Source organism: Hirundo rustica, chromosome 24 (genome assembly GCF_015227805.2).
Source record: "Hirundo rustica isolate bHirRus1 chromosome 24, bHirRus1.pri.v3, whole genome shotgun sequence".
Lineage (NCBI taxonomy): Eukaryota > Metazoa > Chordata > Aves > Passeriformes > Hirundinidae > Hirundo > Hirundo rustica.
In genome coordinates, this window is record NC_053473.1 from 764861 (window position 1) to 779707 (window position 14847).

At 57.9% G+C, this 14847-nt stretch overlaps 1 protein-coding gene across 2 annotated transcripts; it reads right to left on the reverse strand.

The window, feature by feature from the left end:
* Nucleotides 1-1760: 1760 nt before the first annotated feature.
* On the reverse strand, nt 1761-14743 carry LAD1 (ladinin 1). Of its 2 annotated transcripts, none has more exons than XM_040085594.1 (10): nt 14561-14743; nt 8958-9098; nt 7239-7725; nt 6686-6826; nt 5937-5986; nt 5203-5275; nt 4685-4816; nt 4247-4336; nt 3129-3206; nt 1761-2810 (listed from the first exon to the last, which is right to left on the reverse strand). In XM_040085594.1, exons 1-10 carry the CDS (start codon nt 14596-14598, stop codon nt 2802-2804), a joined length of 1239 nt encoding a protein of 412 aa, XP_039941528.1. In that variant the 5' UTR covers nt 14599-14743; the 3' UTR covers nt 1761-2801. The 2 variants fall into 2 exon arrangements, with proteins under 2 accessions (XP_039941528.1, XP_039941527.1); XM_040085593.1 differs by having other exon boundaries at nt 6686-6829.
* Nucleotides 14744-14847: the final 104 nt, after the last annotated feature.

Below are 14847 nucleotides of genomic sequence, written 5' to 3' on the forward strand. Positions count from 1 at the left end.
ATTCCAGGAGAGGAACCTTGGCATAACCACGGCTCCAGAGGGTCTCTAATGTCACTGTTATTCACAAGGTGCTTTTTGGAGACAAATAAAAGCAGAACTCAGCCTCATCTGCCTTGGGATCACCGCCTGCTCCTGCTGTCACTGTTCCTTTTCCTGTGAGGGGTCCGGGGCTTGGCTCTAAGCACCATCCCCAGGATCTCTGCTTCCCCACGAACATCAAATCCCACTTTTCCCTCAGGCTCAGCATGGTCCTGATGCCCCGAGTTTGGCCAAGGCTCCACACAATAATTTCATCACACGGGAGAAGAGGGTTCCCAGTCCCAACTGTGTGAAAGCCTTGTCCTGCATTCTCATTGCCCTGTGATCCCACATAGCTGAGGGAACAGCAACAAATCCAGCACTGTTAAGAGGATGCACAAGAGAAAAAGCAGCTCAAGGAAATATTTATGCATCCTCTGCACAGAAACACATAAGCCTTCTCATTAAAGCTTGGAAATCTTGATTTGGTAGAATTAGGAGAACCCAGCAGACATTACAGAGATAAAGAGGAAATACTGCACTGACGACAAAAACTCTCCCAGAATTTGCTCTGTGTTAAACAATCCAGATATTCCTCACACTCCTCGAAATCCCCCTATCCTTTAGCTCAGGGCTGGCTGCTCACAGCTCTGGGGCCGAGTTAATCCTCCGTAGTTCCGAGTTCAGTACTTTCCTCCAGGCTGCCCAGACATGGAGCTCTCCTTTCCCACCATGTGCTCCAGGAATGGGTCACGTCCCTGCCTGGCAGCGTCGGACCAGGCACGGGAGCATCTCATCCCTAACCCCACCCTGGCCTGGGGGGGCTGGCCACGGGCATCACAACATCCCTGCTGTCCCCTGCAGAGACACAGGGAATGGGGATCCGGGAGATTTCCCCGGAACCGAGGCGGCCAAAATCCATCTGAGCCACCTGGGCACCCATCGCGGTGGTTCAAAGGACAATTTGCAAATACAACCCGTTGGAGAGGCTCCTGACGCTTTATGCATGGGAATGGCATAAAACACCCCGGAGAGAGCGGCCGGGGGTCCCCCCGAGCCCGGAGCCGATTCCCTCCCGGGCCTGGATCCAGCGCATCCCTCCCCGGGAGGGGCGGGCGCCGCCCCAGCCCTACCTGAGCGCCGGTGGTGCCGGGGAGTGCGGGGAGCCGGCGGGGTCTGGGAAAGGCTCTTTGGGGCAGGAGGCTTTAAGGGGGCTCCAGCGCCCACCCCGGGGCGGGCAGCGCCGCAGGAATGCGCCCGGCGCCCAGCGAGGAATGCAACACTTGTGAGCTGCTATTTCGGCAGCCGCGGCCCCGGCCCCCTCCGCCGCTCCCCCTTCCCCCCCAGGAGCCCATATAAGCCCAAGCTATTGTGTGGCCTCAGAGATTTGCTATTTTAAACCCTCCGGACCGAGATACGTGAGTGCCCGAGGGGCTGACACAAGCCAGCCCAGCTGTCACCGGGGCCGGGACGCTGATAAGGCAGCGCTGTCACCAGTGCCAGGAGCAGACCCTGCCCGGCAGCTCCGGCCCCGCTCCCGCAGCCGCTGCTCCCAGCCCGGGCTGCTGCAAGGAGAAGGGAAGAGTCTGTTTTTAACCCCCTAGGACACATTTGATTTGGGGTTTTCCCTATTTTACCCTCATCGGGAGAAGGGAAGGGAACGGTTTCCAGTCCCAGACCAAGAGCATCTTAGAAAGAGCAATTTTTATTAGAAAAAAAAAAAAAAAAAAGGCACAGAGAAACCCAAGTCCTTTCCCAAGCTTTCCAAGCCTGACAAGCAGGAGCAGCTCCAGGGGCAGCAGCAGATTCCCACACTGAATTCGTCACCACAGCGGCTGCTAAAGGCACAACCCAAACCCTAAGAATGGCCCCAATAGGAGAGTTTGAGCCCTTTGCCCTTGGCACCCTAAAGCCACCCTAAATGCCTCAAGAGAGCATCCCCCACTCCTGCTGGGTGGGCTCAGCAGCCCAGGGAATGCAGGATCAGGGGCTGCACAGCAAAGGGCTCAGAAGGAAACACAAGAGGGAAATGAGGCCCAGCACAGGGCACTCAGCTCCACGAAACCCCCAACAGGGCTGTGCCCATGGCCAGGGCCAGCTCACCCTCCCTGGGTCACTGGATCCAGGGTCACTGCTTGCAGGGGCAGGGCATGGCAGGGACAGGGACAAGTCTCTGGTTCAACTGCATGTGGAAGGAAACACCAGGGCCAAGTCCTCCCTTCTTCCATGGGACATCTCCGAGCGCTCGTGTGACTTCATTAACATCAGCCCCTACTTGGGTCACTCTGGCAGTGACAGCCTGGCAGGGCAGTGACACCTGCCTGCCCCACCTGCCCCAGGTAGCAGGGACGGACCTGGTCCCTGGATGTGCAGCTGGAACTCCCTTGGCCAGACAGGTTCTTGCCCCACTGGCATCTTCCAGCTGCCAGGGAGCTGTGTGGGGGATCCCCTCTGCCAGGGCAGTTCCGGGGCACAGGCAGAGATCAGGAACAGAACAGCAAAATGTGGTGGGCAAACAAGGCAGGAGTTTGCCTTCAGCATCTGCAGGGAGCCTGCAGGCCTGGACACCCCCAGACAGGCAGTGAGTGGGGACGAGGGGCACAGGGAGACTCTTCCAGGCTTCTTCCTTCCCATGCCACAAGCAGAGGACCCCATGACCTGGGCTGCACCCACACATGGCACGGGGGACTCGTGGCAGTGGCTGCTGGACGGTTGGGTTGGGCTGGGCTTCGATCTTTGGAGCAAACCAGTTTTTCCCAGATGGTCTGATACCACAGCTGGTATCACTGCAACTGGAAAAGAAAGTGGGAACTACTGAGGCTGTGCCCGAGGCTGCAGTCACCCCAGAGGCAGCTCTTTAACCAGGAAGCGGCTGTCCCCAGCAGGGGAAGGGGCAGGCAGGCATCCCCAAAATCCCATCACAGGCCAATTCCCTTCTCCTCCCAGACCAGAGTTCTTCTTTCCCTTACAGATGCCTCCAGTTGTCCCCTCCTGCTGACTCCCCAAAGTCACAGGGTCCTGATGACCCCCACATCCCCTCTCCCCCCAGTCTCCTGGCTCTGCCCCTGCCTCAGAGGCTGCACCAGGTTTCAGAGCAGCTCCATAATTACTTTGGTATCTCCAGAGGTGTCTCCAGGCTGCTTTATCCAGACGTCTCGCTTTGCCAAGCTGTTGATTCTCCGGATTTCCTGCAAACAGAAGAGTCAGAAGTGACATGAGAAAGTTCTCCCCATGCATCATGTGCAGCGTTGCCTTGGTCTGACTGTATCCAAACCCTGAAGCACACAATGCCCAGGTAAAACCACCAGCTTTGGGATCCTGTACCTGTGAGACCCCCAGAGCCAAGTGCAGCTCCAGCCACAGAAGTGAAGCAGGTACAGTTAAAGGAGAACTGATCAAGAAGCTGCAGGAGTGACTCCAGGAGCAAACCCTTTGCTGGCACAGCTGCATGGACATGTCTGGGCAGTGTTGATCTCCCTGGCTGCAGGGCCAGGCTGGAGCTGTGCTCCTGGGCCAGCTGGCTGCCACAAGCAGTGGCCAAAGCCCTCCATTGCTGTGAGCAGTGAGACCTGCCCAGGACCTGCTGAGCCCCTCCTTTCCACAGACACCAAACCACCCTGGGGCCAAAAGCTCTCTTGTCCCTCTCCTGCACATGTCCAGAAAGTAGCCACAGTGGCCAAGTGATGACCATTGAGTCCCCCTGGGCACTTTGCACCTACAGCCACCAGCCCCCCTCTTTTTGGAGGCTGGTTTCATGTGGGGGTGCAGATGGCTCCAGGACCTCTCCAAGCACACACAGGTCTCCAAGCCCCTCGGAGCTGAGGGGCCGAGCACACAGCTCCTCTCCCTTGGCCTCCAGGCAGAGCTGCTCTTCCAGACAGAGCAGATGGGATGGCAGAGATAGGATCATGCTGGGGGGGCAGGGTCAGGGACCCCTGCGTGTCCTGGGACATGCACCCCGCTGCCTCCTGCTCCCTCTCAACCCACTACGGGCTGGAATTGGCTGTCTTAGGAATTTGGGGTTCACAGTCAGGACACAGCAACAAGTAGAGCCCTGATATCTCGTTATGGTGGCCCTGCAGCTCTGAGACCTCCAAACCTGGCTAAACTACTCTCAAACCCTTTAACAGGTCCAGCCAAGGGTTAATTCACCCTCCAACCCCGCCCTGAGGCGCAGCGGGACTGCCTGGTCTCAGGGCTCTCACTTGAAGTTGACACAAGGTGGTACCTTGCTGTTTTCCTCCTTGGCAGGCTCCTGAGCTCGGCTGATCCACAGATTAATGCGGGATGTCACCGATCCTGGGATCTTCAGGCTGTCCTGTGGCACACGGAGGGACACCAGGGTTACAGCAGCAGCTCTCCCTCTGCACGAATGTAACCCGGCCCGGTCCCCAGGGCACAGGGAGACTGAGCGGAGCTGCAGCAGACAGAGCCCGGCCCACACCCTGGCTCCATCCCAGCTCCTCAAATTCCAGCGCTCGGCAGGAACCCGCACAGCGCCGGGGCAGCTCCGGTGCCCGAGCGCAGCCCTGGGACCCGGCTCCCACCAATCCCAGCGGCAGCCTGCCAGGCTGAGCCCGGTGTCCGAAGAGGGGCAGATCTGCCCCAAAGCCGGTGCCTGGCCCGGCACAGACCCGCCGGGAGCTCAGCGCAGCTCCTGCCTCACCTTCCGGGCAGCAGCCGGCTCCGCCTTGCTGGGAGCGCTTCCCTCGAAGAAGTTGCGCTTGCTCGCCACCCCCTCCGAGGAGAGCAGGCGACTCTTCTGGACAGGCACGGAGGATTTCACCCCCTCCGAGCGCTGGGAGAGAGAGGCACGTCGGCAGGGCTGTGCTGCACCCCGAGGGGTGAAAAGCAAAGTCCAGCTTCTGGTTCGCACCCTGAGCCCCGTGGGTCCCCCCGCCCATCACCGGCTCACAGCCTTGTGCGCTTCCCCCAAGAGAGCACAGCGCCCCCAGACCCTCTCCAAAGGACATCCCCTCCCTGCAGGGCCAGGCAGCATCCCCACACCCCCTCCAAGGGCCCCTGCTCCTAAAACCCTGAGGCCAACCCCTTTTTCCCACCTGAGACCATCTCCTTCATCCCCATCAGCTCTGGTACTTGGTGCAGCTCAGGCCCTCCCCTCCCCACTCGGCTCCAGGCCACCCCCTCTATCTCCCCACACATCCCTCCGAGGGTCTGTGGTACCTGCACAGCCGAGTTGTACTTTTCCAGCTTCTCCCCAATGGTGTTGCTGCTGCCTGGGACCCTCAGACTCGCGCTGGTGAAGACGAGGGAAGAGTTAAAACCAGCCCCATCAGCATCTCCTGGGACTCAGCTCATGGTCCTGGGGAGCTGCACTTGGCAGGAGAAGGCCCCATCCCACCCAGGCACTGCTGCATCTCTCTGCCAGGCGAACCAAGCAGTCCATTCCCTGCTAGTGACCGAGATCTCTGTGTGCCACCCCCCCTCCAGGGCCACACTGAACACTGACACATCTCGGATCTGGTCACCAAAGCCACGTCAGGTTGCTCACAGACCTGTTTTGATGTCCCACGGATGGGACCTGTGCAGACACAGGCACCAACATGGAACTACGTGACAGGAGAGAGTTGGGGCTTGCTGGGGGATATTGGAATAACCTGGGAGAGCAGCAGATGTTCCTGCCCATTGCAGGGGTTGGAACAAGATATTCAGGCTCCCTTGGAACTGAAATCATTCTGTGATTCCAGGATCTCATTCAGATGCATGCTGCACGTTGGACATTGTCCTGTCCCTTGCCAAGCATCACTGCCTGCCCAGTCCAGCACCCTGGGGACCAATGTCCAGCAGATCTATGCCAGGCCTGCCAGACCCATCACCTCCTCCTCCCTTGGAAAACAAAGGGTGGCAATTCCTGCCCAGCAGGACCAAAAACACCCAACATGATGAGAGGGGCTGACCTCCTTGTGAGAGGGCTTTGGCTCTCTTCTTTCTGCTTCCTGGAGATGATCTGCAAGACACAAGGAGAGGAGATCCTGCAGTGAACTTTGGTTATCCAAGATAAGCACTATCTCACTGATCTCCCCCAGGAAAGCTGCATTTGCACCCACACCAGAGCTTATTTCATATCTCAAAGCTCCCCAGACACTCTATGGTGATAACAGTTTTATTCCCAATAAAAGCTCATGGAAGTCAATCAAGTGTAGCCAGTCAGCCCTGACTCACAGCAGGGAGGATCTTGGCAGTTCTTGGTTTTCCCAGCCTCTTCAATTACTTTATTCCAGAGACCTCTTTTGAAATGAAATATATTCTCAGACTGTAACATGGGATGAGAGAGAGGATGGATGTTATTTTTATCCTGTGCTTTCACATAAGACTGGAAAGGCTGGAAGGTGGATGGTAATTCCTGTGACACTGGAAATTCTGAGGACAATGAGCTCCCTGTTTTCTTGTCACTTCCCATGAGTTTTCTGGCCAGCACAAGGTAGATGAACTGGACATGTTCATCCTCACACGCCTTCAGTCTGACACGGAGAAGGAGAACAGGGAGAAGGAAGCAGAACTGCCCAAACCCAAACCAAAGGTAAATTTTGAACACACTTCTGGGAACAGGCTCTGCTCACGTAACCCAGAGGCCAAAGCAATCCTTCCTTCCCCCCAGCCTCCACCGCCTCAATGGAATCCTTTCCCCACCTGCTTTAGCTCTTACCCGAAAGGAGACGGTTCTTGGGCTGGCCCGTCGGATGGAGCTGCTGAAGGTGACGTGAGTGGGAGAAGGATCTGGCTTTTCTGTAGGTTCATCTCGGGGAGGGGACAGCTGGATTACCTGCTTTGAGGGGTTCCTGGATGGCTGCTGAGGAAAAAGGAGACATCAGATGCATCCCTGCAGAGCCTGCAGGGAAGACTGAAGTGCAGAAGCTGAGCAGTGAGGATGGGAACTGAGTTTGAGATCAAAATCCTCCAGATCTTTCCTGTCTCAATTGGGCATACAGAGTCCCAAATGGCCCTTCAGTGTCACCATGATGACAGTCAGAGGGACTTGCTGGAGAAGTTGATCAGGACAGCACAGACCAGGGAGGGGAGGGGGGCAGTGGGACCCTGTCCACCACCTAGTGCTTTGCAGCCCTCAGAAAAACATCCCTCCAAATCCTTCAAGTCTGATTTCCCTCCTTTTGGTACTGCTGGGCTGTCCCTCTCTCTGGTCCTCCCAGCATCCAGGAGCTCTCTCCCCAAAGCCTGGTGCCCCATCCGTTCCTTCTCACCTGCTGCTCCAGAGATGAGGTCACTGCTGAGGTTTTCTCCTCGGTGCAGCGGTTTCCCACCCTGGTGAGGATCTTCACCTCCCGGAGCCGGCAGCTCCCCACCTCCGGCGGCTCCTTCACCTCCTTCCTCTGCTCCCCCCGAGGAGTCCACACTCCTTGGTCTTTGTCTTGGAGCCGTGCCCTCACCACCACCTTCCTCTCAGAGGCTGGCTCCAGGTTCTTGTCTCCTGCTGGGGCCCCTCTGCCCTTGGCTGTCTCCTGGGCCGGCTCTGCAGCCCGGCTGCTCTCCTGCCTCCCGCGGGGCTGTGACCCTGTCTCCAGGCAGCTTTCTCCCTCCCCTGGCTCCTTCTGCTCCTTCTCCTGCCTCAGCTTTTCAGACGTGGGTGGGAGGCATCTTGTCCTTCTCCCTTCTTGTGTCTTCATCCCTTCCGAGAGCTTTCGCTCCTCCCCATCCTCCGGAGACTGCGGCTTCACCAGGGATGGAGGTCTAGGGATAGGGATAATATGGGATGACAACCTCAGCATCTGGGGCTAGAGGGGTGGATTTCATGCTGCAAGTGAAGCAAAAGGCTCTGGGGAGGGACATAAAAACCCCACAAACATCCTGGGGTCCTCTGCAGACCAGGGCTTGCAGCCACTCTCATCCCAATCACCCCAGATCAGCTGTGTGAGAAAAAGTTTGCATTAAAATTCTTTTTTCCTTTTTGATGTAGAGATGAAACATTTCCGCAGCCCTGTCCCAGGACACCAGCACCCACCAAGTCCTGTGCCAAGGAGATCCAGGCTCAGGGCAATGTGCTGGATAAGAAGTGTGGCTGTGTCTCTTCACTGGACTAGGAAAAATCCCACCAGCTTTAAGTGGGAAGTGTTGGCTGGAAGTCAATCTGCTCTGGCAGGTCCACCCACAGTCCCAACACGACCTGTGAAAAGCTGTTTCCCCTCCTTCCCCTGGGCAAACAGGCACAAGGTCTGGGAAGGGGCAGAAGGGCTCCTGGCAGGCTGTGCCAGGACTGGGAAGCAGATGGGATAACACTTTCCCTCCTCCTGAATTGCAGTCACCTCATGGCCAGCCTGTGTCAGCACCAGGGAAGAGGAACTAGTCCTTCCCACCTGGTTCATTTTAGTCATGCCCAGCCCGATCCACCCCAATCCTAACTCCATCCTGTCTGAAACACAGAAACACCTCTGGAGTGGGAGTCTCCTTGTGGACACAAACCATACTGGACACTTCCAGGATAAATTTAGAGAGTGGGTCAGGTTGTGTAAGGGCAGCCTGATCCCAGAGCACGTCAAATCCCAGCTCCCTGCAGCCAGGGACTTTGGAAGCACCGCTGGAAAACCCTTTGGGTCAGATGCCCACTTGAGCAAAGGTCCCACAGCGTCACTGTGAGGTCCGGAGGGGCAGCACAGCCAGCTCTGCCTGCTCTGCTCTCCTGCCCTGCTGAGCTGGGCACCTGCTGCAGATCCCACCCCAGCTCGGCCCTGGCACCAGCCCACCCCCAGCACTCCTGTTCCTGTGCCAGGGGGAGCCCACCTGAGACAGCCCCACTCGTGCTCCTCCCGGGGAGCCCGTCCCTCCTCCCAAGGGCTGTTGGTTGGAGCACAGCTCTTCCCACAGCTGAACCCTTCCTCAGCCAGGAGCCATTCCCACCACGCGCAGCAGCAGCTGCCAGGGCTCGGTGTCAGGGGTGAGGCCAATGCCAGCAGGACCCCACAGACCTGCTGGAAGCTGGGCTGGTGTCTTTGGCAGGGCTGGCAGGTTCCTCATCCGTGGATGTGGACGACAGCAGGTTGCGGTGCCTTCGCCGGCGCTCTCTTTGCTGCTCCTCCTCATCCTCCAGGGTCCTCTGCCTGGCCAGGCTGTTTGGGACAAAACACAAGGACATGGAGAGGCTGTGCCCTGCATGGGCACCCTGAAGCCCTGGTGCCAGACAAGAAACAAGCTGCTACACCCTGGGCAAGGACAAAGGGCTGACAGAAGTCACCTTGCTGGAGGAGAGGGTTGCCAGCATGAGCCAAGTGTCCCAAACTGCTCTCACTCCACCCAGCTGATGCAGGCCCTTCCCAAAGCAAGCGCTTCACTTCCCAACTCTCATTTTCTTTTGCTGGAGGGAGCACTCATTTCAAAGGAATCCCTATATTAAATTAACCTTCAGGGAGAAGGATATTGAACCTAACTGAGCCGGGCCAGGACCCTTGAGCTAGCACACAGACCTCAACCACACAAACTGGAAGGGTAACCACTATGAAACAAGATTTTAGGCCAAAACCAAGTTGTGGAGATGGCAATTTAATTTTTATAGAGCAAAAAGCCTCAAATGCAAAAGTATGAGAGGCTGGAGGCAACTGCTGAGAGGCTGTGCCTGAGGATGGGGCTGGCAGGGCTCCTCTTCCCCCCTGCGTGTGCCTGGACTGGGAATTGTTTATAATCACAGACTGAGCCAAAAAGACAAGGTTTGGAATAATCTTTGAGCATTTTATTTTTCACAAGCCAAATGTGGGTTGTTGATGGCTTTTTGTTTTGGGGTTGTTTGTTTGTTTTGGGGGGGGGGGCGGGGTTCGTTGTTGTTGTTTGGGGGGGGTTGTTTGTTTTGTTTTGCTTGTTTTGTTTTTTAAATAAAACGCCACTTGGAATAAAAAGTTGTCTGGAAAACACCAGCTCTGCCATCCTTTCTCTGTGCCAAACCTGCCCACCCGCTGTGCCGGCGCATGAACTGTGTTGGAAAATACTTTCATTGGCTGGATCTAGCTTTTCAGAGCCAGGTTCATCTCCCCCAACACGATCCCTTGATCAGCCACAAACACTGCAGGGAACCCCCTGGAGCTCCCGGCACCCCAACAGAGCCTCTCTGCGCAGGATCCATCCCGGGAGCTCATCCCAGCTCCGTCCAGCGTCACGCAGGCTCAGGCTCTGCCGTGAATTTGACTTTTAGCCAAAGTCAGAGCGGTAGAGCCGCGTTACGGCGAGGACTCGCGGCTGGTTCCGAGTTACTGAGTAATCACAGCCGGTCATAAATTAATCCGCTTTACCCCCCGCCAGCGTTTGCGGCTTCTGTTCTTCCTGCTCGGGGCAGGGGAGCGCGGCGGGGGAACAGAGCCCGGCTGGGAGCCCAGGGCTGGGGACAGGACAGGGACAGGGCAGTGCTGCCCTTCCCTCCCGCTGACCCCGCAGCCGAGCAGCCTCCACGGCGATCGGACCCGCGGCTGGGCAGCTGCGATGCCTCGCTTGGTTCCGGCAGAGACGGGGCTGGGGAAGGCCGGGGAGCGGCCGGGGAGCATCCCCGGGTGGGACAGCCCGGCCGTGCTGGCACACACAGCGATCCCTGCACACACAGAGCGATCCCTGCACACACAGCGAGCCCTGCACACACAGCGATCCCTGCACGCACACAGCGATCCCTGCACGCACATCGATCCCTGCACACACAGCGAGCCCTGCACACACAGCGATCCCTGCACACACAGCGATCCCTGCACACACAGTAATCCCTGCACACACAGCGATCCCTGCACACACAGTGATCCCTGCACACACAGCGATCCCTGCACACACAGCGAGCCCTACACACACACAGCGATCCCTGCACGCACATCGATCCCTGCACACACACAGCGATCCCTGCACACACAGCGATCCCTGCACATGCACAGCGATCCCTGCACACACATCGATCCCTGCACACACAGCGAGCCCTGCACACACATCGATCCCTGCACACACACATCGATCCCTGCACACACACAGCGATCCCTGCACACACAGCGAGCCCTGCACACACAGCGATCCCTGCACACACAGCGATCCCTGCACACACAGTAATCCCTGCACACACAGCGATCCCTGCACACACAGTGATCCCTGCACACACAGCGATCCCTGCACACACAGCGAGCCCTACACACACACAGCGATCCCTGCACGCACATCGATCCCTGCACACACACAGCGATCCCTGCACACACAGCGATCCCTGCACATGCACAGCGATCCCTGCACACACATCGATCCCTGCACACACAGCGAGCCCTGCACACACATCGATCCCTGCACACACACATCGATCCCTGCACACACACAGCGATCCCTGCACACACAGCGAGCCCTGCACACACAGCGATCCCTGCACACACAGCGATCCCTGCACACACACAGCGATCCCTGCACACACAGCGATCCCTGCACACACAGAGCGATCCCTGCACACACAGCGAGCCCTGCACACACAGCGAGCCCTGCACACACAGCGATCCCTGCACACACACAGCGATCCCTGCACACACAGCGATCCCTGCACACACAGCGATCCCTGCACACACACAGCGATCCCTGCACACACACAGCGATCCCTGCACACACAGCGATCCCTGCACACACAGAGCGATCCCTGCACACACACAGCGATCCCTGCACACACAGCGATCCCTGCACGCACAGCGATCCCTGCACACACAGCGATCCCTGCACACACACAGCGAGCCCTGCACACACAGCGATCCCTGCACACACAGCGATCCCTGCACACACAGTAATCCCTGCACACACAGCGATCCCTGCACACACAGTGATCCCTGCACACACAGCGATCCCTGCACACACAGCGAGCCCTACACACACACAGCGATCCCTGCACGCACATCGATCCCTGCACACACACAGCGATCCCTGCACACACAGCGATCCCTGCACATGCACAGCGATCCCTGCACACACATCGATCCCTGCACACACAGCGAGCCCTGCACACACATCGATCCCTGCACACACACATCGATCCCTGCACACACACAGCGATCCCTGCACACACAGCGAGCCCTGCACACACAGCGATCCCTGCACACACAGCGATCCCTGCACACACACAGCGATCCCTGCACACACAGCGATCCCTGCACACACAGAGCGATCCCTGCACACACAGCGATCCCTGCACACACAGCGATCCCTGCACACACACAGCGATCCCTGCACACACACAGTGATCCCTGCGTGCACAGGGATCCCTGCAATCCCTGCACACACAGCGATCCCTGCACACACACAGCGATCCCTGCACACACACAGCGATCCCTGCATGCACACAGCGATCCCTGCACACACACATCGATCCCTGCACACACACAGCGATCCCTGCACACACAGAGCAATCCCTGCACACACACAGCGATCCCTGCACACACAGCGATCCCTGCACACACAGCGATCCCTGCACACACACAGCGATCCCTGCACACACACAGCGATCCCTGCACACACAGCGATCCCTGCACACACAGAGCAATCCCTGCACACACACAGCGATCCCTGCACACACAGCGATCCCTGCACACACACAGCGATCCCTGCACACACAGCGATCCCTGCACACACAGAGCCATCCCTGCACACACAGCGATCCCTGCACACACAGCGATCCCTGCACACACACATCGATCCCTGCACACACACATCGATCCCTGCACACACACAGCGATCCCTGCACACACAGCGATCCCTGCAATCCCTGTACACACAGCGATCCCTGCACACACACAGCGATCCCTGCACACACACAGCGATCCCTGCATGCACAGGGATCCCTGCAATCCCTGCACACACATCGATCCCTGCACACACACATCGATCCCTGCACACACATCGATCCCTGCACGCCCATTCCCAGCCGCACTGTTACTGGCTGGGGGATGCAGATCCCGGTGCCACCGTGCTCCTGTCCCTCGCGCGGTGACAGCACAGAGTGCTAATGCCAGGCTAAATCCTCGTGATGACTGGGAACTGCTTTGATTTTTCACGGGCAGTCTCCTTCAAAGTGAAAATGGGATTTTCCTGCCTTGAATTACCGCGGCTCCTTCTGAGGCAGCACAAAACCTGGCACCATCCACAGGCAGCTCCTCCACAGGCAGTGATTTGTAATTAAGTGATCCACCCACCAGGCTATGGATATGCTCTGCCAATCTTTCCCTCCTCTTTTCAAAGAGGGATTTATTTTTCGCCATCTTACGTTTTTTAACACAAAGGAATAGCTAAAAAAACTTTGGCGAGTGTCCCTGCCTTGTCCTCTCCTGCCCTGTCGATGATTAGTGCAGAGCTTTCTGACATTTCTGCTGTTTCAGTGCTGCCTCATCTCAGGGGAGCTCAGGAAATGCCTCCCAGGGCTGTGAAGCACACAGGGTGCAGGACCCAGCCGGGCTGGTGTTGGGGTAGGTCCGTGGCTCAGAGGAGATGGATCTGGACGGGACTGGAATGGCCTCTGGATCTGTCCCACCCACAGCAGAGCCAGCTGAGAGCTGGTGGCCTCCAAGTAGTGGGGTCTCAACTAAAATAAGGAAGTTTTTCACAGTGAGGGTGGGGAGGCTCTGCCACAGGCTGCCAAGTCATGGCTGCCTCTGGATCCCTGGAAGTGCCCAAGGCCAGGCTGGCTGGGGTTTGGAGCAAGCTGGGATAATGGAAGGTGTCCCAGACCGTGGCAGGGGGTGGAACGGGATGAGCTTTAAGGTCCTTCCCACCCAAACCATTCTGCGATTCTGTGAATTCCCCGTTCTTACACCCAGTACTGAGATTTGCAATTAAGTCTCAGAGCCAGATTAAGTCTTGGACCAGGATTCCTGCTCTGATTTGTGGGACAGCGTGGCTCTGTTTGAGTTTCCATCACTGCTCCTGCATGGCTGAAGCTGGCAGGACTGCCCTGGGGTCTGCAGGGGGTCAGGGCTGCTCCCACCTTGCTCCAGCCTCGTGTGAAACCCTGCCCCACCCCAGGATGCCCAGGAGCCTCCCCTGCTCTGGATCACTCTTTGGGAGGGCCGAGGGAGTTGGCGGTGCTGCGGGGATGGCTCAGGCATTGCTCCGTCACTGCCGCTGAATCAGGGCTTGCTCAGCACTGCAGGGGCTGCAGCGGCCGCAGGGCAGAGCAGGACACGCACCCGGGGGCTGCATGGGCACGGGGGGACTGGAAACGCCCCCAGACAGCTCAGAGCAAATCTGGAGGCACAGCCCGGACAGTCTATTCCCCAAAGAAAGGCGAAACAGTCCCAAAATGTATCCGGCGTGGGGTGAGAATGTTTATCCGGGCAATTCTCCTGTGCCCGGCTCGGCTTCCCCTGGCAGCAGAAACAAAAACGCCTCTGATCTTGCCCAGCCACAAGAAACTCCGGCGGCGCTGAGCTCTCCGTGGGGCTGACATACACCTTTGCAAACAACAACCAACACTCCCAAGGCAGCCGCCCTCTCTTCCCATCCTCCCCAAACCCCTTCGGCCACCAGCAGCCCCCCCTCACCCCTCCCTGCCGGCAGTGGAAAGGGTTAAGCATTAATCCACAGCTCTTACCTGGAGAGATCGGACCAGTTCCTTCTGCTGAAGGACATTCCTGCTTCCCGGGAGTTTCAGAGAGCCCCCAGAACCTGAGCAGGCATCCAGGCCGAGGTGCCCTGGGAGCCGCGGGGATCGGCGCTGCCGGAGACTCTGCTCCCCGAGAAGAGGGAGGAACTCCCTGCAAGGTTATTTCCCTGTGCACCTTTACCCTGCCTGCCACCAGCTGCATCACATGGTTCCTTATCTACCTGACACAGGCAGGGCTGTGATTTGTGTGCCAGCGGCGCGGGGCGAGAGCCGCC